The 24070-nt window shown below is 45.8% G+C and overlaps 1 protein-coding gene across 8 annotated transcripts in view; it reads left to right on the forward strand.

Annotated features, from left to right (window-relative positions):
* APLP2 (amyloid beta precursor like protein 2) overlaps positions 1-24070 on the forward strand; it is a 74279-nt gene that overhangs the window by 44669 nt on the left and 5540 nt on the right. For 2 of the 8 annotated variants that reach the window (XM_070623448.1, XM_070623449.1), the window contains 11 exons: positions 4260-4372; positions 5118-5314; positions 5704-5912; positions 7091-7258; positions 10357-10487; positions 12007-12081; positions 13222-13380; positions 14240-14368; positions 19005-19104; positions 20692-20844; positions 22339-22374. In XM_070623448.1, the coding sequence (XP_070479549.1) occupies positions 4260-4372; positions 5118-5314; positions 5704-5912; positions 7091-7258; positions 10357-10487; positions 12007-12081; positions 13222-13380; positions 14240-14368; positions 19005-19104; positions 20692-20844; positions 22339-22374 (1470 nt within the window). The remainder of the gene's footprint in view (positions 1-4259; positions 4373-5117; positions 5315-5703; positions 5913-7090; positions 7259-10356; positions 10488-12006; positions 12082-13221; positions 13381-14239; positions 14369-19004; positions 19105-20691; positions 20845-22338; positions 22375-24070) is intronic. The other 6 variants (XM_070623445.1, XM_070623450.1, XM_070623446.1 and 3 more) reach the window with 3 other exon arrangements.

Consider the following 24070-nt stretch of genomic DNA (forward strand, 5'->3'; position numbering starts at 1 on the left):
CAAACTGTACTAAAAATTAATACAATAAAGAGTGTGAGTCCTGTACACATTTTATCCACTAGAAGTATCTACAGTAAACTCCTTTATACATGTGAAGATGCATCCCACGTGTTGGAGTAAGAGATGGTAGTGTATGGTTAGCTTCAGCTCTGGAACCCTCTTTAAGGTATGAGATAAACCCTATTAAGATATCTTCTTTAAGGATCATGAATGAATGCAGATACTGCTGCTTAGCAAATACAACACATAGGCAGGCAGGCAGGCAGGCCAGAAGGGTGAGGAGATGGGACCTGGGGGAAACAGGACCTGTCTGTATTGGTTGGGTGCCTCTACTCATGAGTCTGGATGTCCCGGGGGCACTATTTTTGTAGTTTTGCTAGGTTGAGGGGAAGGATATGTCTTGATTAGCACACATGCAAACAGTTTGAGAATGAATGTAGGTTGCTGGCAGTGTTTGCATCAAGGCTGGAGTCGCACTGTCTGTAGACATCTGTGTTGACCTCGCTCAGCTCTGCCCTCTTTTGAGAACGTGCTTAACTACCCATCGGTGTGACTGTTAAACTGATGTTAGTATAGTTGGTGAGAAGTTACAATTCAATCTTCCCCCTCCCCAAAAGGAACCCATATCTTACGTTGTTACTAATTGCTTAAATAAATTTCATAAATAAATAAACAGAGTGATCTGAGTAGGACAGAGTGGTGAAGAAGAAGCAAAACCGCTGGTATTTGAGGGACGGGAGTTAGTCATCCCTGATGTTTACATGCAGACTGATTCCTGCGCCAAAAGCAGAGAGCTCCGTAAGCCCATGACTGTTTTTGGTCTACGTTATTTTTGGAAGGAGGTTTGGGCATGGAGTGTTACTGTGATGTGAAGGCTACCAGAGAAGGTTCTCGTTCTCAGAAGTGTTGAGGTGCAGTCTTCAGCAGCTGCAGGTTGGTGTCTTGGAGCAGCTCACTCGTCCATTGTAGGTGTACATTTGCAAGTTGCCTTCTATCTTTGAGTTCATGACAGCCCATCAACAGTTCACCACGTTCCCAGTGTGGACCCTTGTGCACGGTGTGTTTCTGCTCATGAGAATTATTCTGGGTCTTTAACTTCTCAGAGCCATATTTACCTCAAAGACATCTTCTAGGGACGGCTACCAGACTCACAACAACTTCCATTGACTCTCTTGGTTTAATCTTGTTACAGAAGGCTTTCTCCCACCTGGTTACAGCTTCCAAGAGTCCCATAAATGACATGGTCTTCCCGTTTGTAGCTGGAGAGTACTTGTGCAGGTTTATTTATACATGTGAGTGTTGGTATTGGGGGCTTCCCCAAGTGGATGAACAGCCCTTGTTATGTTGAAAGGAATTTCAGCAACTCTGAAAAAGCTCTAAAACCTGATGACTGTCATGGCCCCGCTGTGGGGAGGTGGTATGAAAGAAGAACAGAATCATAGTGAATGGGTAGAGGCTGGAGATCAATCATAAATGCGGTTAGATGAAATCCTGTAGGTTGGATTTTGCTGCATTGCCGTATTCATTATCAGCGTATTAAATTGAATAGCAGCAACAGTACAGCTTTCTGTTTGTCCAGTGACTTAGGAAATTGTGGCCGTTGCCTGTTGTACTCCAACTGATTAAAGTGAAGATTGTTACAATGGGATAAATTTTTAAAGTGAGGCTAAACCATTTTCAGTATTCTTCTATAAAACAGTAATACTGGTCTGCCTAAGTCAGTTTTTTTCCTAGAAGCTTCTGATAAATAATTGTAGCAAAAGCAAAAAGTGGGATGATGAGAACTGACGCTGGGATTGGGGGAGCATGGGGTGTGTTTATTGCTTTCGTTTAGTTGTTTAGTGATTTTTAAAATTATTAAACCATCATGGAAACTTTTCCATGTTAAATATAGACATAAACCATATTTCTTATGACCCTATAGTATTCTATCATAACAGGTACTATTATTTAACTAATTTCTTAATGACAGACATTTAGATTAGTTCTGGGTTTTTTGGTTTTTTTTTTTGATATTAACAAAATCCTGTTCTGATGTGGGGAGGCTGTGCTGACTGCCCCAGCTCGTAGAGTCAGGAGCACGTCTTCCCCCCTTGCAGTAGATCAGGGACTCCCCTTCGCCTGCCACTGGGGTAGTAGAAGGACTGACTGCTCCGTGCCCGGGGACTGAGTCTGAGGCCGAGGGGTCCTGAAGGACCAGGCCATGACGATGAAGCTGGGGAGTGGGTCCATGTGGACTGACCACTGGTTCAAAGCCCTAAGACCTTTCTCAGGCCAGATTCCTTTCTTATTTGTACTCTTTTTTTTTTAACCTGGGAGGTGAGCCTGCCCGCTTCCTTTCCCCTGCCCCTGCTTACTGCTTCTGTCCCTGAGCTAACCACACATCTCTCCCTCTGTTGGTTTCTGCCCACTTAGACCATCTATGGAGGGCACTGGTGATGCATAAGAATCACTTGGGATGCTTGTTTAATGCAAATTACTGAGTTCCTCCTTGGACCTACCAAATCAGAATCTCTGGGTAATAATCCAGTGATATATATATATATACATCTTTAGCTTTTCTTTTTTTTTTTTGAAGATTTTATTTTTCCCTTTTCTCCCCAAAAGCTCCCTGGTACATAGTTGTACACTTCTAGTTATGGGCCCTTCCAGCTGTGGCATGTGGGATGCCACCTCAGCGTGGCCTGACGAGTGGTGCCTTGTCCGCGCCCAGGATCCGAACCTGTGAAACCCTGGGCTGCCAAAGCAGAGCAAGCAAACCTAACCACTCAGCCACGGGGCTGGCCCCCAGTTTGTAGCTTTTTATTATGGAAGTTACACACGTATCCAAACACAGAGAAAATAATACCATTAGCCCTCACGTACCATTGCCCAGCTATATAATGATCATCAATTCATGAGCCAATCTGTGTCATCTACCCAACCTGATCATGTAGCCCCACTCCCATCTACCCCTGATTATTTGGAAACAAATCCCAGATACTGTTTTTTTTCTATAAATACTTCACGTATTTCTACAAGATAAGGATTCTGTTTCTAAACAGCTATGTGTATTTTCCCCCCAGCTTTTTATTTTTGAAGTTTCAGGCCTAGAGAAACAAATGCCATGGCGAACGCCTCTGTCCCTGTTACCGAGGGTCTCCAGTTTTGCCTCGTCTATCCACCTCACTATGTGTGTGTGTGTCTTCCCTATTTTTTTTTGTTGTTAAACCATTTGGAAGTAAGTTGGGATATCGTGATAGTTCACCTCTAAATATTTCAGCTTTTCCTAAGAGTGAAGATATTGTCCTATATAACTATGATCCAGTAATCACATTTTGGACAGTTTCCCTAAATGTCCAAAAACTGTCCTTTATAGCTTCATTTTAAAAAGAATAATACATTATATTTGATCTAGAACAGTTCCTCAGTCTTTTTTTTTTTTTCCAAATCTTTTACAACAATGGTAATTTTTAAGAGTCTAGGCTATTTGTTTAACAAAATATCCCTGAATTTGAGCTTGTCTTATGGTTTTATCATGATTAGATTCAGATGACATTATTTTGGCAGAAAGACTATGTAGGTGATGTGTTCTCCTTATGACATCACTTATGTCAGCTTGTCCATTGCTGGTGATGTTAAATGGTCACCTGGTTAAGGTACTATCCTCCAGAGTTTCCCATTGCAATGGCACCTGTTCCCCTTTGTACTTAACCCTCCGTTGGTGGATCTTACCTGAATCAGTTGTGACAGCGGTGGTTTGTCTTAGAGCTCAATGTCTTTAGGTACGCAAAGGGGTAAAGTAAGATTCATTGGTACGTTAGGAGAACACCTAGTCTTAGTTTCCTGAGCATTTTGTTGTTAGAACCGATGTGGGCAGAAATAGGGAAGGAAGAGGCTAGGAATATTGTGCATGTGAAACCAGAGGTGACGGAGGGGAGCTGTGTGTGCTCGAGGTCATGGAGGGGGAATCCGCTTCCAGTTCTCCGTCTTCTGTTGCTGCAGCCCTGCAGTGGCAGTGTCAGGGCTTGAGGTCGGCGAAGAGTGGGGAAGGTCCCAGGCATCACGGCTGAAACACAGTGCCGAGCTCTAGAGGCTGCTCGCCTGCAGCTGTAACGCCCAGTTGGCCCTTGAAGATGAGAGATGTACATCAGCTCATGTACATTAGAGCTGCTCCTGTCTACACCTCACTGTGTAACTGTCATAATAATCTGCAGCGAGCATCGTTCTTACCTTGAATCGTGATCAGATTTGCTTCTGACAAAGCCTCTCTTTTCCAGTGGGTGAATTTGTAAGTGATGTTCTGCTAGTTCCAGAAAAGTGCCAGTTTTTCCACAAAGAGCGGATGGAGGTGTGTGAGAATCACCAGCATTGGCACGCTGTAGTCAAAGAGGTAAAAGCATGCATGCAAAAAGTCAAGTGTTTTTTCTCTTAGAAGAGAAAATAGAATTTTTCTCCAAGGCTTACCATCATTTTAAATCAGTTTTCTGTATTTTCCCTTTATCCTCTTGAAAGTTTACGATTACTTGTATCTTCTCAATTAAAAATATTTGGGAGAACAGTAGGTATTTTGTAGGAAAGTACAGTGTTGACAGTTCAGCCTCTAAAGTTAAGGATATTAAAAAGGTTGTTAAGCAAGGATGCTGTCAGCAGGACTCCCAGGAAGGCTGTGCTAAACCCCAAAGCCTGTGTGGAAATAGCCAAGTATAGAAAACATGGATCAGATGCCGTTTCAGTCTTGTAGTGGAGAGAAACCCTTTCTTAGGCTTGTCTTCTGTAGGTGAGTTAGTTCTCCAGTCAGTTGTCTGTCTTGGTCACATTCTGCATCGGCACCCTCTTCAGTGAGGAATGTAAATGATCGTTGACTACCTTTAACTGCTGTTGATAATTACTAGAAGAAAGTCTGTTTTCCTTAGTTCTCTTCCAGCTTTGGGCTTTCAGCATTTTTGGCTTAGATTCCTGTAAGTCTTGTTAAAATAATATCGTCACAGCTTTTTGACAAAATTTATGAGTCCATGAGAGAAAGCATTCCAACGTGGTTTGATAAGGATTTCTTTTGGATAAAGCTAGGGGTTGGGAGTACTTGACCAGGTTTACTGTGGAGTATGTTCTGATATTGGTGTACACGTTTCTTTTAGGCCTGTCTGACTCAGGGAATGACCTTATATAGCTACGGCATGCTGCTGCCCTGTGGGGTAGACCAGTTCCACGGCACTGAATATGTGTGCTGCCCTCAGACAAAGATCATTGAATCTACTGTGTCAAAAGAAGACGAGGAAGATGAGGAGGAGGAGGAGGGGGAGGATGAAGAGGAAGACTATGATATTTATAAAAGGTAAACTCTTGTCCTGAGCCTGTGAAATCGTTTTGCTGGTGGCTTGGATTGCTCATCCCTTACTTGTGGGTAGAGTGGGCATGCCCTTGTCATGCTGGAGGTGAGCCAGCTTGCATTCCATTCTAGCCGTAGTTGACCCCAGGAGGACCAGTGGCTTTCAGCTTTGTGTCGCCCAGCCACGCTGCTTGCTGCAGGTCAGTGCTGCCCCGGCTCGCTAACTCTTGCCTTTTGCTGCTGTAGCTGGGCTGAGGGCTTTAATGGTGCAGTTCAGTGCGAGTTGAGCTTATTTCCTGTCTCTGTTTTTGTGTTTCAAAATAGGGAAGAGAATCATTGTTGTGCTTTGTGTATTGGAATTGGTGTTAACCTTCCTTTTTTATTGTGACCTTTAGTGAATTTCCTACCGAAGCAGATTTGGAAGACTTCACAGAGGCAGCTGTGGATGTGGATGACGAGGATGAGGAAGAAGGGGAGGAAGTGGTGGAAGATCGTGATTACTACTACGACACCTTTAAAGGAGATGACTACAACGAGGAGAACCCAACTGAACCCAGCAGTGATGGGACTATTTCAGAAAAGGAAATTACTCACGATGTTAAAGGTAATGCAATGTCGAGCCGTGGCGTTAAAATCCATATGGTAATCACTTACTTAGAATTTGGGGCTGCATTCATCACAGGTAAGTCACAGAGGAGAGGTGGTGCTTCTGTGTGCTGAAGGTGAAGGCAGCCCTCCAGTGTGCTGTGTGCTGGTGGCGCCATCATAGAAGTGGGCACCCAGGCCACTGCAGGGCTGGCAGTTGACACGTCCGGGAGGAGATGCAAAACTGAATCGCAGAACTGTCCTTTGCATTGTAAGGACTTAACTGGAGACAAGGGAGACAGCATGATCTACCGTTGGGCAGAGTTCCTCGACATTCAGCCTGGGGTGTTTTCTCTCCAGGGGGAGCCCCCCTCCTCAGTACTCCAAAGCCCCAACCTTCTAGGGTGGAAATAACTTTCTGGTTCTTCTCTTCCTGAGTATATGCCAATCTGTAGGCTGCCGTTTGCCCGCTAGAAAGATACTTGTAACTGGGAGGGTGGAATTTAATGACTTTCTACTGGTGAGGCATTAGGGCCAGCAGTTTTTTTTATCTTGCCAATTTTTTTAAAAAGTCAACAGTTTCAGAGCCATTTACTCACAGCCTCCTGCTGATTGTATATTTGAAGCCAGGTGACATCTGAAGAATTATTTAGGACCGACTGAGGGGAGTTACTTTGCGAGTCTAGACGTTTTTGATTCATCTTGGAGAACGTAAAAGTGTGCGCTTGTCCTTTCCAGGTGCTTACCTGGTGTTTTCTGTGGTTATCACCATGGAAACAGCCTTTTCCCCTGTGTCGTCTCCTTTGGTCCTTGACACCACCAGGATAGACAAGTCAGGCCAATATGTCCACCTAGCAGGCCAGGAATGTGAGGCCCGCGGAGCTGCGAGATAAGGCATTCCTCTGTGTCAGTCTGTACATCAGTCTAGACTCAAGGCAGTGCAAATAATATTTTAGTTCCTAAACATCTTTATTATATCAGAATGGAAAACGCCTGCATCCTCAGAAATGGCTGGCTCGAGTGGTGAGTTAGTTCACCAGGGCATTGAGGTTCTGTCCAGTCTTGGCCTTGGCTGAGGTTAGGTACGTCACCTGGTCCCTTCTCCTCGCCCGTCCCACCCCTTGCTGGTGTGTAGTGTTGTGAAGCCTTTGCAGCTGCTGCCTCTGTCCTGCTGACGTTCTGACCATTTTCACACAGCTGTCTGCTCCCAGGAGGCGATGACGGGGCCCTGCCGGGCCGTGATGCCTCGTTGGTACTTCGACCTCTCCAAGGGAAAGTGCGTGCGCTTTATATATGGCGGCTGCGGAGGCAACAGGAACAATTTTGAGTCTGAGGATTATTGTATGGCTGTGTGTAAAACGATGAGTAAGTCCCGCCGCGCTGGCTCTTTGCAGCAGCACCGTCCTGTCCAGCGTTCTGTCTCTTTCCGGGCCGTCCTCGTGACTGCATCTGTGTGGTGCTCCCTGCCAACTCAGGTGTTTGCTGTCGGTCGTTTCCCTCATCTTTGTGCTTTCTAGATCTAGGCTGTGCTTTCCTGTTGGCAGTTGTAAGCTCAGTTTCCATGTCTGTGCTCATGTGGGTCTGGTGGTGGTGGTGGTGGTGTGTTCCCTCCCTGGCACAGCGGGAGAGCCCGGGGGCTTGTTCTCTCCTGCCTTGCAGTCCGAGGCCCCCAGAGGCTTCTGTGTTGGCTGGGAAGGCAGCCTCGCCCTCAGCTCTCTGGTGGAGAGGCACAGGGTGGGTAAGCAGATTGGCTGAGTTCTGCACGTGCTCGTTTCTGGGCTTTGCCTCTCGTTCTTGTTTCTGAGCCACCCCGTCACCGGCCCCTGTGATGCATGGTGACTGAAGGGCTGCCCACTCTCCAAGAAGTGGCAATAGGGATACTTTGGGGAGACCAGAACAGTGAAATACCATGCTTGGTGCACTCTAGGGAGAGAGCTCTGCAGCCAAGTGGTAGTAACTCTTTTTCTCCAATATGCTGACAACACTGGACCATGTAGAACTTTAGAAAGTGAAGGAATTTTAGTTTATGTATTCTTTGATCACGAAGGAAATTCTGTGGTTCAGTTGAGTTGGGTTTACTTAGACATTGGTAGGAAAAGTTTTGCTTTTCTCTGTGGTTACCCTTTTGCCTTTTTAAGAGCCTTTTTCGCTTGCCTTGTAGTACTAACCCATGTGTTTGGAGAACCCGGAGGCCAGGCAGTCTTCTTGGTTCTGATTCTGTAAGTCACGAGAGGAAGGATTTGCTGCCTGCCCCTGGTGCTTGCTCTAAAGATATTTGGCTGAAGCTTCTGATGGTTTTTTCATTCAAATACTTGCTTGTCTGTCTTTCCTTGCTCCACCAAAAGATTTTCTAAATCTAAATATGATATAGTGTGTACTTTTCGTGCTTCCACTCCAGCTGCTGCTCTGTGGAAAGGCTGTTTTTATTTGAAATGATTGAAAAGGTGAAAAAAAATATGAGTCCTTAGGGAACTTTACAGGCAGAAACTTTTTTATTCAGGAAAGATGTAGATAGAGAAATTCTTGTGGTATTTCCTGCTTTGTGAAACTGCTTAAACTAAGGGACAACAAAACATTGTTTCAGCTTGAAGCTTGAGGAATCAGGGGTTGTTAAAAGATCTCACTTAACATGCAGGCGTCCTCCTAGACCTGAAGGTTCAGGCCGGTAGTGCTGTGGGACCGTGGAGTGACAGCTCTTGAGAGCATTGGTGGTGCGAGGGCTGCAGAACGGTCGATCCCTGTGACTTGCGGTGGGGAGACCTGCCCGGGAGAGGCAGCCTGCTCACGTGCTTGTGGCCTGGAGCACTTTGACGGCCTGGAAACATCACTGTTCCAGTGGTCAAGTTTGTGCCCCTCCTTAAAAGGGATGGAGGTGGACGAATATGCTGGCTTCGTGAGCTGATCATTTTCACATGGTCTGAAGGACGTGGTCCTGGCTCGGAGCCCAGCGGGTCTTCAGCACCATCCGCCTGGTCTGCTGCTGCGTTCCCCTTTTGTTCCCAGCGGCGGAGGCAGCTTGTGTTTTGTATTATCTTGATCCAGCTCAGTGATATGAACCATAGACTCCGTCTGCAACACATAAGCCTTTAAGCTGCAGGCGCGCAGTGCTGATGGCGACGTGCTTGTTGTCACGGATGGACTTCAGTGCCTTAAGTTCCCCCAGCTGAACCTTTGAGTGGCACGGGGAACATGGCTTGTGAAGCCGTGTATTCTATATAGCTAAGCTGAAATCAGCTGTTGAGATCCTATTTAAACTTGTGTAGGAGCCAAATATTCTTAGCAAAAATAGTTGTAGCTTTTAGGTTTAAAGCTGAATAAGAGGAGGTAAATAAATAAAAAGATGCTCTGACAGAAGAACTTTGGAGTAGCTGAGTAATCTGTAGTTAGATTCATCAGTTACATGGTTGTTTGAATGTTGTATTAAAGTTATGCAATTCTGGAAGTTAGATGAATCTGTTTCTGAATTTAAAATTGGTTGAATTTTGGCATTTGCTCTCCACTTAGCTCTGACAGTATGTCAGGATAGCAAGTTGTGCAAGCAGGGTACCTGTCGTTCTTCCCTAGCTTGGGAAGTCACGACTGCGCTGGGCTAATAAGTTTCCATGAGTGTTTCCTAAGAGGCTGACTAAACTTGTCACCTCAGTCCTTCCGTGAATGAGGCTACGCTCCACTGTGCAGATACTCACCTGCCTGGGGCCACCAAGAGCTGATTACGCTTGACTGGCAGCAAGCAGCGTTTGCCCTCATGCATCTGTTCTCTGGGTGTTGGCCTGCTAGGGCCAGTGAGTGTCGGGGATTGAACAGCCCAGGGTGTCTTCGCAGTCCGCGGTAAGTCCTTGTCCAGCGTCGCATCTGCATTTCTCCCTGTTATCTGGGGTGGAAGAGTCCTTCAAGGAGACGGAAGACTAAAATGTGGTGGCTGCAGGGGTTTGGACTTTCCCTGCCCAGTCTGTGTGCCAGAACATTCAGTGGAATCACCTCCCCAAAGTAAGTTCTGACCTCAGAATAGCCAGCAGAGCCCCACGTTCCTTTCAGAATGCAGACCTTGTGGAAGTGCCTCTGCCGGTCCGACCTCAGCCCTTGTCTCGGCTCAGATGCTGTCAGTGACAGCAAGCAGGGTAGCTGTGTTTTAGGTTTTAAGGTTTTAAGGTTTCAAGAACTGAGGGAAGGTATAGAAGAAGTGATTTCCTTTTCTGTCCTTGAAGTCCTAAGTAAAGACGCCTCGCTGGTGCCGCAGACACCAGGGGACATGGGCTCGCCTGGTGGGTCAATAGCACGTCAGGAAGGTGGACCCCTGTAATCTAACAGGGGAGTCTTGGCAGCAGGAGCACCCTGCGCTTTGGGGGGTGTGCGACCAACTCGTCCATTCTCAGCTCCTGAGCTTGGTCTTCTTCCTGGAGCACAGTGCGGTTTCCACTTGGGCCTGACTCCCAAAGAGAACTCCCTCTGTTACTTTGTTTCAGTTCCCCCAACTCCTCTGCCAACCAATGATGTCGATGTGTATTTCGAGACCTCTGCTGATGATAATGAGCATGCTCGCTTCCAGAAGGCCAAGGAACAGCTGGAAATTCGGCACCGCAACCGGATGGACAGGGTAAACCTCGGCGCTGCCCTGTCTCAGTGGGGTTTGGCTTTGGGTAACATGGTTTTCATGGTTGAAGGAAAGGGACCCCTTCTCCCTAGGCTGTCATGCTGTGTTAGGACAGGTGAGCTGTGAGTATAAGCAGCGCTGCCCCCTGGGCGTGACTAGGATCCGTCCTCAGTCGTCTCCCTGATAATGTCATTACCCTCTGAGTGCCTTTCACATTCCAGACTCCATGCTGGGCACGTTCTGTAACCATCTGGTTTGCTGCTGCTTTTTTTTTTTTTTTTTTTTAAGATTGGCACCTCCGCTAACATCTGTTGCCAATCTTTTTTTTTTTCCTTCTCCCAAAAGCCCCCCAGTACATAGTTGTATATTCTAGTTGTAGGTCCTTCTGGTTGTGCTATGTGGGATGCCGCCTCAGCATGACCTGATGAGCGGTGCTACATCTGTGCCCAGTATGCAAACCAGTGAAACCCTGGGCTGCTGAAGTGGAGTGCGCAAACTCAATCACTTGGCCACGGGGCCAGCCCTTGCTCTTATTTATTTTATTTATTTATTTTTTTATGGAAGATTAGCCCTGAGCTAACATGTGCTGCCAGTCCTCCTTTTTTTTTTTTTTTTTTTTTGCTGAGGAAGACTGGCCCTGAGCCAGCATCCATGCCCATCTTTCTCTACTTTATATGTGGGACGCCTGGCACAGCATGGCTTGCCAAGCAGTGTGTACATCCGCACCTGGGATCTGAACTGGTGAACCCCAGGCTGCCGAAGCAGAACATGCAAACTTGACCACTGTGCCACTGGGCTGGCACCCCTTAGTCGTATTATTTTTCTTTGCCATTAACTAACTTAAAAAAAAATTATTTTAAAGAAGGGAACTTTATATCACAGGTGTAAATGGAGTGCTAGTTTCGTTTGCCAGTAGATGAGGGAACTGTAGAGAGACGTTAGGTGACAGCAAGCGTGGATGAATTCATTCTAGCTAGGTCGTGTGGCTGTGAGGGTTCTGAGTCTTGGGTGCTCTGTTTTCCTCAGAGGGTTGTAGGTGTTAGCGGAAGATGAGTTCTGCAGTGTGGTTTGTCTTAGGCTTCCTCAGAGGGCTGAAGAAGACTGCCAGGGGAGGTCCTGCTAGGTCCGAGCCACCTGCCCCATTGCCTGTGCTGGGCATTTGGGCCATGCTCGATGCTCTGTCTTAACCACGTTAGCTCTGAGAAGTAGGTATTAACTGCCCCCCCACCCCCATTCTTTTTGAGGAGGCTGAGGCAGAGTGACTTTTAAATAACTTGCTCAAGGTTATCTGACAGGGAGGTTGTGGGACTGAGGCTCCGTGTGGGGATTCTGGAGGCCTAGGACCTGCAGCCTCTTGTCATCGACAGGCTGAAATGGCCCTCAGCTCGCGAGGCATCAGACGACATGTTTCCTTTTGTCCGGTTTCCTACGTTCGATTCAGGGCCTGGCAGTATTTTTAGAGAGTAGGGGAATTGTTTCAGAGATGATTCTCTGGTTAAGGTGGGTTTGGCCTTTGTTCCAGGTAAAGAAGGAGTGGGAAGAGGCCGAACTTCAGGCGAAGAACCTCCCGAAAGCAGAGAGGCAGACTCTCATTCAGGTGAGATGTTCTCGGGGCAGAGCTCCAGCCTGACCCTTTGAAACAGGGTCAGGCCACCACACAGGAAACTGGAGCCTGATACCTCCTTTCAGTTGAGAGCTTATGTTACAAGGAAGTTTGAACTGACCGGCTTTTTTTCACTTCCCAGCTGGCATTCTCCAGAATCGCTCACCTCTGGTACTCGGAAACCAAACCCCAGCCAGTGCACACCGAACTCATGCCAGGCAGTAACCTTAGCTCGCTGCTGTCCTGGCACGGTCCTCGGTCCCCTTCATTCTTAGGCTGTGACTTGTTCAGCAGTACTGAAATCTTTTTTTGTAGACTTGTTGAAAAGTCAAAAGGCAGAAAATAAAGCTCTCGCATAGCAGTTCCTCTCTAACTCTATAAGCGTGTGAGCTCAGTCCTCGCGGCCCCTGCGTGCTCCTTGAAGAGTGTCCATGGGAACAGGGTGGCAGTTTACAGGTTTGGGTTTCATAACTTGGTTACATTTTAAGTCAGTATGTTTTTATGTTTCACTGAGATGTTTTCATCTCATGATGACGCTTCATTGGCACACCTTTGCTTTTTTTATCAATCACCTAGAAAATCTGAGAGTGTTAATTTCTACGTAGCCAATGCATCCTACACAGGGACAGTTTGTTCACAGCCTTAAACTGGACCTTTCAACCTGGCCAGGGGCCTCACAACCAGCTTTCCCTTCATGAGTTTGGTGTGAATGACTCAGCACAACCCACGCTATTACTGGCATGTGTTTTAAAGTATACCTCCTGTTGGTCTGTGGTCTCAGGATCTGGAAGTCAGTGCCTTGCTGCAGTGTGGGAAGGATAGCGTTCTTTTCTTGCAGGGCCTGTGGAGAGACCAGGCACTGGGCTTCTAGCTCTAGTCGTTTCAGTTACGGAAATGCTAAGGAGTCCTTGTGACACCCAGATTTACCGTGCCCTCATCAGAAGAGGAAGGTAGTCATCCCGACGGAAATCAGATATAACGTAGACTCAGATCCCAGCCTCGCTGCGCTCTGGACCTGTGACAGCTGGCACAGGCACTGGGCGCGGAGAAGCACAGCATTGCGGTCTACAGTTGTGTGCTTAGACTTCCTCCAGGCACCGTGAATTATGTGTTGTTCCTTCTTTCTTGGTTTAGCACTTCCAAGCTATGGTCAAAGCTTTGGAGAAGGAAGCAGCCAGTGAGAAGCAGCAGCTGGTGGAAACCCACCTGGCTCGAGTGGAGGCGATGCTGAACGACCGCCGCCGGATGGCTCTGGAGAACTACCTGGCGGCCTTGCAGTCTGACCCACCGCGGGTGAGTTGTGCGTGGAGCCGAGTCCCTGGTGAATTGGATCCTCAGCATTGCCTGCCCTAAAGTGTGTGTGTGGGACCAATTTATGACACACAGGTCAGTAAAAATTACTTTTTTATAATAGGTTCTGGCAAGTCTGGAGGTAAGAAACTAAGAGTAGGGAGGAAAAGGTATTATGTTCTCTAGTGTCTGCTTATGGAGACTTAGCATTACGTTTATGCCTGCGTGTGCCACCTGTGATAGGCAAGTATCTTACCGTAGAAAAGCATAACCTCAGGATGCTCGCTTAGTTGTCTCATTGCTGAATTTTTGTAGTAGCCTTTCTTTCAAAGAATAAAAACATGCCTTCCATGGACAAAGGCCTTGGAACTAGTTCTATTCTAAATAAGATTATGAAGAAAAGGATGAAGTAATTTATACTGAAACTCTTTGTGCTAGCTGTTTCAAACTTGTTTGTCCTTTAACTCGAACCTACCTTGTTTTGGGGCGTGGAAAGGAGGCTGTTTGTGTTCTTCTTAGGCAAGTAGTCTTTTCTGGTGACACAGGGACTGCCCAGCTTGTACTTAGGATGTCACATGCTGAGCTCGGGAAAGAGGACAGAGTGGAAGAGGACAGTGGGCTAGAAACCCTGGGAAATACTGTTTGTTAAGGAGCCAGTATAACTTTGGAACTTAGTTTTTGGTACTTTTACTTAGAAAGGCAGCTTCTTGTTACTTGGTAAGCTAGAAGCTTTTAAAAGTACTGCTTTCATTCTTGTGCCTCACTGAGCTTTACATTCGTAAGTGACTTTTTTAAGCTTTGTTTTCTGCCTCTTTTCAGTTCCCTAGTTTCTGGGTGTTAAAAGAACTGTCCTCTCTCGCAGCCTCATCGCATCCTCCAGGCTTTGCGGCGTTATGTCCGTGCTGAGAACAAGGATCGCCTGCATACCATCCGCCATTACCAGCACGTGTTGGCTGTCGACCCAGAGAAGGCGGCCCAGATGAAATCCCAGGTGTGCTAGACAAGGTGGCCGTGGCTGCGGGAATTTCCGATGGGGAGAGGCTGCTCTGACCCATGGTTGGAGAGCACTGACGGTCGCCCTTGTTACTAGTGCTCAGAAAATGATTTTCGATTTCCAGAGACATTAGGTACATGAGTTGGTTTTTGCGAAGGTACTCTATTAAATATCTTTTCCGTACTTTTTTATATTATGTACTTTCTGCTTAAAACAGTTTCTGAAAGTTTAGGAATACATGATTATGTTGAAGAGAGAAGTCAGTTTCTAAATTGTTTTTTATATCAGTTTATTTCTGATTTAGGGTATCACCAGAATTAATATTTGAAATCTTTTTCTAGACAGATACATCAAGTAGATCTTAAAAATTGGCGTCTTGGGTTGTGCGTTACAGTGTTTGTTTAGACAGACTGGTACGCTCCTGGGGTCTGACCCTGCTGAGTCCAGCTTTACTTTACAGGTGTTGATGGAGGTTTGTGTCTGGACCCGCTTTCTAATTTCAGTATTGTCTCTATATTAACTTGAGTTTTACTCTTCTATTCATTGAAAGTGAATGTGCCCACAAGATTGCTAGCTCCTTTTAAACCAGGAAATCTAGTAGTTGAGCCTGTTAGTTTTCCTGGAGGGCCTTATAGTGACGTAACTGATGTTTTATTTCCTCCCATGCTTTAAGTAGAGTGCTGTGCTGGTTGTGGGCACTCAGTGTACATGGGATGCACTGACAAGCATGAGTGCTTGCCCATCATCCCAGGAACCCCCCTCCCGGCCTCGTGCTGCATGTGTATTAGGATTGTAAAGTAATCTGTCCTCCTGGAGTATTGCAGCTAAGGTTATTGCTCCATTTCTTGAGCAGAAGTTTGTGTGCTGTCTGCCTCCTAATTCTGCAGTAGCCTCTGACAATACAAAGTTGACTCCCTGTCTCCCCCTGAGCAGTGCATGATCCAGTATAGAATTAATTATGTGAGCTATCGAGATGAGGAATCATTGTCTTTAAATACATAGAGTTCACTCTGTCATTTGGATGTTTGGGGGAATGAATGGACTCTGGCTCCTAGAGGGGGAAGAATGTAGAAAGGGGCTGGGGCTGGGATCCTAGGAGGCCTCTGGTAGGGCCTGGACCACCAGGCCTTGCTTTGAGCTGCTTGGAGTAGAGAAGGAGAAAAGGCCAGGCGTCCTAGAGTAGCTCCCAGGAAGCTTAGGTCGGAAGTGCCTGCCTCTTGACAGGGGTTAGATTTTTCAGGTCTACTTGATTTTATAAAAAATGTTGTTTTGGGGACCAGCCCAGTGGTGTACTGCTTAAATTTGCATGTCAGTGGCCCCAGGTTTGTGGGTTCAGATCCTGGGCATGGACCTACACACCACACCGCTCATCCAGCCATGCCATGGCAGCATCCCACATATAAAATAGAGGAAGATTGACACAGATGTTAGCTCAACGACAATCTTCCTTACCAAAAAAAAAAATTTTTTTTCAAATTTTTTGTGGAAAAACTAGACTATTGTGTAGTATTTTACAGAAAAATAGCCTGTTGTATGTGGTGAGGGTGGAAGGAAAGGCATAAAAACGTGTCAAGGACATGATCACAAATAAAGTTATCTGCCTACAAATTAATTTAATTCAAAAATAAACCTGTTAATGTAGCTTAATGGTATAAAACAAGGCACTGAAAATGCCTAGATGAGGGGGCCGGCCCTGTGGCTGAGTGGTTAAGTTCATGTGCTCTGCTGCATCGGCCCAGGGTTTTGCCGGTTTGGATCCTGGGCGCGGACGTGGCACCACTCGTCAGGCCGTGCTGAGACGGTGTCCCACATAGCACAGCCAGAAGGACCCACAACTAAAATATACAACTATGTACTGGGGGAATTTGGGGAGAAGAAGAGGAGGAAAAAAAAAGAAGATTGGCAACAGATGTTAGCTCAAGTGCCAATCTTTAGAGGAATAAAAATGCCTAGATGAGTTCACTTACTCCATAAACATACGAGTTTGGTCCAAGCCTTTCTATTAATTATTAATAATCCTTGATTAGTATATTAAATTGACAACTAGGGAATGAGTTACCTGCCAGCAAGATCAAAGTGCCACACCAAGTGACAGGGGAAGCAGAACCCTCCCTCCCTAGAAAATCCTGGGGGAAACCCAGCTCTGCTGTGTGATACTTACTGTCTGCTCTAAGCCGTTAATTCTCCTGAAGCTTGGCTGCTGAATTACGTTAACCTTCTGCCTGTTCCCTTTCTGTTAGCTAAACTCGAGGAAACCGTGAGTATAGTCAGGCTGTTACGACCAGTGTGTATTTGGTTTGGGGTGTGAGTGGTGTGGTGCTGTCACTCTCCTCCTGTAGCCCAGGGCTCACTTTCATAAAGACACAGATGTCCAGCATTCCGCCCGTGGCTCTTGTCCTCCTGTGTGTCTGTGAACCATCTTCTCTCAAATGCCTCCGTGATTCATCTGAAGAAGCATAACGGTTTCAACACATGCTAAGTCTGTGGGTGGTACCCCTTTTTTTTCCATTTGCATTTTTTCTCTAAGGCTCTCACTCTTGTGCTTTCCCCTCAATTTAGTTGATTGAAAGAATGGCAAATGTAAAATTAAATTGTTCCATCCTTGCTTTTAAAGGTCAGAGAGACATCAATCTACAATCAAAGCATCTTTCCCTTTGACTTGTTTTCCATTTGACCCTTTATGTTAATAATGGCTTCAAGCCCACGTAATTAATCCACTGGCTTAGAGCACCCTCTTTAGGAAAAGCGTGGTATGGCAGGTGTAACCAGGCAGGGAAAACCTTCTCGAATAGCTTGTGTGAGCTCCAGCCACAAGCCTCACCACGTCATTGGGTGATCTTAGCCCAAATTACCCTTCATTTCCGCTCTGTAAAGCTTTGAGAGTAAGTGACCAGTTTTATGACTTGTTTGGTTTTGTTTTGATGAAGAACTTTGGAACTTTTGCGTTAAGAGAAGGTAGTGAGCTATGGAAGACAGACAATCGGTAAGTCTTCCTGCATCACCTCTTAAAATCAAATTTATTTATACCTCAGCATAAATTTTTTGAAGAATAGCTAAATTAGTTACATAGGAATAAACTAGTTCTGTTATTTAGCATGATAATAATTTCAAGCAACTGCTTTACTAAGAAAAATCTGTAGATGGTCCCCTCTCCCCCCAAATCTACTTTTTAGCCAGTGATTTCATTCTCTTTTTACCCCATCTAATCTGACCAGTGGTAAAAATTAACACTTTCACTCAGGAAAACCTTGTTGAGTGTCTGGCCTTGTACAAATTAGGGTTCTTTTTTTTTTTTTTTTTTTTTTGATTTTTTATTGCGTTAATGATAAGTTACAATCTTGTGAAATTTCATTTGTACATTATTGTCTGTCAGTTGTGTTGTACGTGCAACCCTTCATCCTTTGTGCCCACCCCCCACCTCACCTCTCCCCTGGTAGCCACTAATCTGTTCTCTTTGTCCACATGTTTAAATTCCTCATATGAGTGCAGTCATACAGTGATTGTCCTTCTCTATCTGGCTTATTTCACTTAACATAATTCCCTCAAGGTCCATCCATGTTGTTGCAAATGGGACGATTTTGTTCTTTTTTTATGGCTGAGTAGTATTCCATTGTGTATATATATATATATATATATATATATCTCTCTCTCATATCTTCTTTATCCAATCATCTGTTGATGGGCACTTAGATTGCTTCCACATCTTGGCTATTGTAAATGCTGCAGTGAACATTGGGGTGCATGGGACTTTTGGAATTGCTGACTTCAAGCTCTTTGGATAGATACCCAGTAGTGGGATAGCTGGATCATATGGTAGTTCTATTTTTAATTTTTTGAGGACTCTCCATACTGTTTTCCATAGTGGTTGCACCAGTTTGCATTACCACCAGCAGTGTATGAGGGTTCCTTTTTCTCCACAATCTCTCCAACATTTGTTACTATTTGTTTTAGTTATTTTTGTCATTCTAATGGGTGTGAGGTGATATCTTCGTGTAGTTTCGATTTGTATTTCCCTGATTTAGGAAAAGCCTGGTAACGATCAGCGATGATGAACATCTTTTCATGTGCCTATTGGCTGTCTGTATATCTTCTTTGGAGAAATGTCTGTTCATGTCTCCTGCCCATTTTTTGATCAGGTGGTTTAATTTTTTGTTGTTGAGTTGTGTGAGTTCTTTTTATATTATGGATATTAAGCCTTTGTCGGATGTATTACTTGCAAATATTTTTTCCCAGTTAGTGGGTTGTCTTTTTGTTTCGATCCTCTTTTCCCTTGCCTTGAACAAATTAGGGTTCTTTTTAACTCATTCAGTATAGTTGATAAGTGCCTCATAGGAAAATCAAAGCAATAACTCGCCAGTGAAAACTTTTTAGTTAAATTTTCTTTTACCCTGGAGTACTGTCTGTGGATAAATTCTCAGATCACCAAGGGGTGTCACACACAGTCTGAACACAGTCTTATACTTCAGTGGTCAGTAAATATGATGTGGGGAGTCACGCGTTCCCTCTGGTCAGCTGCTTTGCTGGACTCTAGAGAATAGACATTTTCAGCTGGTCTTTGCAGAAGTGTGTGTGGATGTCCCTCCTGGCCCGGCTGTTTTGGTGACAAGGCCTCTCCACCATTCTGTCCTTCCAGGTGATGACACATCTCCATGTGATTGAGGAAAGAAGGAACCAGAGCCTCTCCCTGCTCTACAAAGTACCTTATGTAGCCCAAGAGATCCAAGAGGAGATTGGTGGGTGCTGCCTGTGTTTGTATCGAGGGCAGGTGGGACTTCTTGCTAAGGCTCGGGAGTGACGGCAAACAGGACAAGCGAGGCCACGAAGCTGGCATTAGCACGCCATGGTTTTAGAAGTCTGGACTTCACTGGAGCTTACGTGGCAGGGTCAAGTCCTGGCTGTGAGCCACAGAGCCTTGAGTTTCATTGACCTTCACTCTGTTACCGGAAGAAAAACCTGGGGTGTGAAATTGCAAGGGAATGAGGGTGTCTCCTGTTACCCTTTTTCCTTTCATTACTGATGTGTTTCAAGGCACCTATGTTACACACATCCTCACGTCATTTCCCTCTTCTGGTCTTTATCTTTTTTATTTACTCAACAAATATTTATTGTGTACACTGTGTGTCACAGAGTAAAATGGTACATGAGTAGACAGTATCTCCTGGAGCCTGGTTATAGTAGGGGAGAAACAGACAGGAAAACAGCTGTCAGGCCATGTTGAGTGCTGTGGAGGGAGGTGGAACTGGGGATGGAAGGGTGGAGAGTGGCTAGTGGTCAGGGAGGCCGTCTCGGGGACAGTAACCTGAGATCCAATGCTAAGAAGGGGCTGTCCACGCAGAGACCACAAGGGGAAGAACATTGTTAGCATAGGAAATGACTATTGCAGAGACCTGAAGTTTAAATCAAGCGGGCACGTTTGAGTAGATCAGGGTCGCTAGAGCATAGGGAGAAATGAGCCACAGAAGTAGGCAGAGGCCAAATTGTTAAGAGATTTTAGCAAAATCTGGAAGTTTGGACTTTATTCTATGATAATGGAAAGCCATTAGAGGGTTTTAAACCTAGTGAGTGGCTAGATCTGGATTATGCTTTAAAAAAGAAAGGAAATTAAAAAAAGAAAATTACTTGGCTGTTAGGTGGAGAATTGATTAAAATTGGAAACCTCCCAGGAAGTGATTGTAACAATTCAGGAGAGAGATGATGGTTGTGTGCCCTGAGATGGTAATGGAGGAAATGAAGATTTCGATGAGGATGGTCTTCAGGCTATTTTCAGAGGAAGGGTGACAGGACGTGCTGATGCCTTGGATGGGGGCGGTGAGGGGGAGGGGAGCATCAAAGATAATGCGCAGGTTTTCATTGTGAGCGACTGAGTGGATGGTGGCACCAAGTTTTAATGAGGTAGAGTGTTCTCTTTATACATATCAAAATAGAAATTGCTGTTGGGCACTAAGTGCTGGTGTAAGGTAGGCCATTAGATGAGCCAGAAGTTGGGGCAGTAGATACAAGATACAGATTTGGGAGTCATGTTATGTGGATGGTATTTAATACTGTGCCGCTGGATGAAGCCACTTAACCAAGGTGAGTCGATAGAGAAGAGAGGGGTGCCAGGGGTGGAGCCCCGGGTTCTACAGTGCTGCAGAATTGGGAGGGTGTTTCAGGTGGGAGGGAGGGGGTCGTTGACTGCCTTGTGAGCTGGTGGGGGCGCTCCCCTCGGCAGATCTCACGTTCTATAATGGCACACATTAGCTTTGTCCAGACTGTTGGTCCTGTGCCTAGAAACTAGATCCTTCTGAAGACCTGGTTCCCTGCCCTATCTGTCTTGTCAGATGAGCTACTTCAAGAACAGCGTGCAGACATGGACCAGTTCACTGCCTCGCTTTCAGAGACGCCCGTGGACGTCCGGGTGAGCTCTGAAGAGAGTGACGAGATCCCGCCGTTCCGCCCCTTCCATCCCTTCCCATCCCTCCCCGGGGATGAAGGTGTGTATGATTGACAGCACAACTTCTTGGCGGTGGCGTGAGGGAGGGAAGAGTGCAGTTAGAAGACTGAAGTCAGATTTTTGACCCTGAGTTGTGTTGGGGAGGCTGTGCTCCTGGGAACAGTCAGGAGTAGGGCAAGGCAGACTCGGTTCCTTGAGCACCTACCGTGTGCAGCAGATCGTTGGTTTCAGGGTCACCCTGAGGTTAGTGATATTTCTCCCATTTTAGAGACAGTGTGCTCAAAACCCACTGTTTTTCCTGGTCCTACCAGCTGCTCCAGTGTGGAAGGCACTTTGCAGTTTAGATAGCACTTTCCTGTTACATTGTGTCATTATCTTTTCGTAACAATTGTGGAAGGTGGGGAATGGGGAGGCTAAAGAGGTGACTTGCTCAAGGTCACACCTCTGCTGCTACGTGGGGACAAGAAGCTATGTCCGTCTGACTCCCAGTCAGGCGTGCCTGCTTCTTTCCCTTGCTGGTTCTTGATGTCTAAAAGGATCTCTAAGAGCTGTGGGTCTGCATCAGAAATAAACAAGCTGCTGAGACTGATGCCTTCAGGCCGGGTGTGGAATCGGATTCTATTTATTTGTCTGCTGCTGTTGCTGCTGCTGATGGTGGTGGTGATAAAAATAGTGGCCACAGCTATAGAGTTCTTATCATAGGCCAGCTTTAGCTAAGCATCGTGCATGGATGCTCTCATTTAATCCTCAAAATAACCCTCTAAGGTACATACTGGAAGTGTCCCCATTTGGGGATTCCAAGGTTTAGAGAGGTTAAGTGTCTGCCCAGGGTCTCGTAGCTTCTAGGTGGGGAGTAAGGATTTGAAGCCAAGCCGATATGGTCCTGCAGTCCTAGGTACGGTCACTTCCCTCTGACCAGAGATAGTAGTGCTGGAGTGGAGGCCGGAGGACGACGCCGAGTAGGGAGGAAGGGGGACATCCCACTTGGCCTTCAGACTTGTAAGCTGGTCATCTCAGAGGTACCAGCTCAGTGAACTTGAGCCTCCAACAGTACAACCACCTGAGAAAGGAGCCGGATAAATAAAGAGGTCACTGCGTTCCAGAAACTGGCTCTTAACCAGTCCCACAGCTCCCTGGGGCTGCGGGCTGGCCATGCGCACACAGCTTGTTTGGGGGATGGGCATCTTGGGCGTACCTGAGCTAGTACCGTGTCTCCTTTTCAGGAAACCACAATCTATACTAACTTCTGTTTTTGTTATTTTCTAAGAAAAATATCTGTGAGCTAAGTGAAATAATTTGGGAATCTCATAGAATTTCCCCCAACAGACCCCCTTCTTTCTCTCCTACCTTCCGCGTATTTGCTGTGGATCTAACTGTTGGTTTGTTTATGGGATATTTCAGGCATGGTTTTTAAGGAGGAATACTTTTTGTTCACATTATAGAGAAATTCTAAGATAGGAATTTTGAAAGAAGCCGTTTTCTTTCTTAATCTCCTTTTGTGCTGTTTTGTTTTCATTGTTTTCCTTTCTGCTAGACACTCAACCGGAGTTGTACCGCCCAATGAGAAAAGGTTGGTTTGTCACAGATGTTCCCGTGAGACCTTCATTCTGTCTCCACTTGCCCCGTGTGTTGGAAGTTCCATGTTCTGTTTCATTCCATCACCTGGTTTTTCCACCTCATTTCTTCAGACGTGGCTGTGAGTGGAGCCAGAGTGGCCCTGTCTCCAGCACCTAGAACCCAGTGTCAGTGGTACTGGATGCGAGGTGGCCGTCCTGAGCTTTCCTTCTTGGTGTCCAGAGAATACAGAGTAGCCTGAGTAGCTTTTTCATAAATCCTTTTAATCTGGGTAGACTTTTAAAAGTATATCCAATTTAAGCAGTTTGGTTGCAAATTGCTGGTGTATATAAGTGTAGAAGAAACGCTTAATTTACAGTCAGGTGGAGAGTCATTTTCTTTTGCTCCTTTTCTTTTCTCTGCTGTTCCCACCTACATCCTTTTCCTTTCTCTTTAGCTGCCCCTTGCCCTCTGTCTGTGCCCACCTGTCTGTTGCCAGTTGTCTCGTGTTCCCTCTGTTACAGCATTCCTCAAAACGCAGTGGAAGCTGCTGATGAAACAGCGTGGGTCAAGCGAACGCTCGCTGTACTGAGTCTCCAGGTTTCAGGAAAAGTTAATACTCTGTAACACTGTGCATACTTCATCTCATTTTTTTTTTTTAAATATGTTTATTTATTTATTTATTTTTTTTTTTTAAAGATTTTATTTTTCCTTTTTCTCCCCAAAGCCCCCCAGCACATAGTTGTATATTCTTCGTTGTGGTCCTAGTTGTGGCATGTGGGACGCTGCCTCAGCGTGGTTCGATGAGCAGTGCCATGTCCGCGCCCAGGATTCGAACCAACGAAACACTGGGCCGCCTGCAGCGGAGCACGCGAACTTAACCACTCGGCCACGGGGCCAGCCCCCATACTTCATCTCATTTAAGCCACCCAGAACAACTGTAGTGGGATTTTTAGCTTCCCTCTATGGATTAGGCCATTGAAGGAGCCTTAGAGTTCACATGATTGGCTCAAAGGCATGAGTTTAAGAAGTGGAGGACTTGGAGTTTGGACCCAGCTCCCTCTGTCTTCAAAGCCCATGCTGTTTGTGTAACAAAATGCCAGTGTCAGGGCCAGCCCGGTGGCGCAGTGTTTGAGTTCACATGCTCTGCTTCGGTGGCTCGGGTTTGCTGGTTTGGATCCCGGGCACAGACCTGCACACCGCTTATCAAGACATGCTGTGGCAGGCATCCCACATGTAAAATAGAGGAAGGTGGGCACAGATGTTAGCTCAGGGCCCATCTTCCTCAAAAAAAAATATAAATAAATAAAAATTAAAAATAAATAAAATAAACAGCCACCATCGGCCGCCGACTCTCCCTGGTTGTTGAGTGGTCCACAGGCTCCAGGGTCATTGTAATAAGTTGAAATGTTCTGTGTGCTTTACGAGCCCACTCTGACTTTGGCAGATGGTTGTGGATGGACGAATGGTGTCCTCGCGGAGAATGTGGTGCTGGTCTTTGTGCCACAGGTCGTTCTCAGAACATGAGAGTGTGATTTGAATCCTCTAAAAATCACTTATGTGTAAGTGCTGTGTTTTATTCTACTTGGGTGTGCCTTTTCATCGCTGTGTTGACATTCCTCCAAACAGCACATCTTAGATGTTTTTAAATAAAGATGAATTCTCCTAAAAGTTTAACTGTTTTTTGCCATCATACTTCAGCTATTGTTAGT

The sequence above is a fragment of the Equus przewalskii genome, chromosome 6, assembly GCF_037783145.1.
Source record: "Equus przewalskii isolate Varuska chromosome 6, EquPr2, whole genome shotgun sequence".
Classification (NCBI taxonomy): domain Eukaryota; kingdom Metazoa; phylum Chordata; class Mammalia; order Perissodactyla; family Equidae; genus Equus; species Equus przewalskii.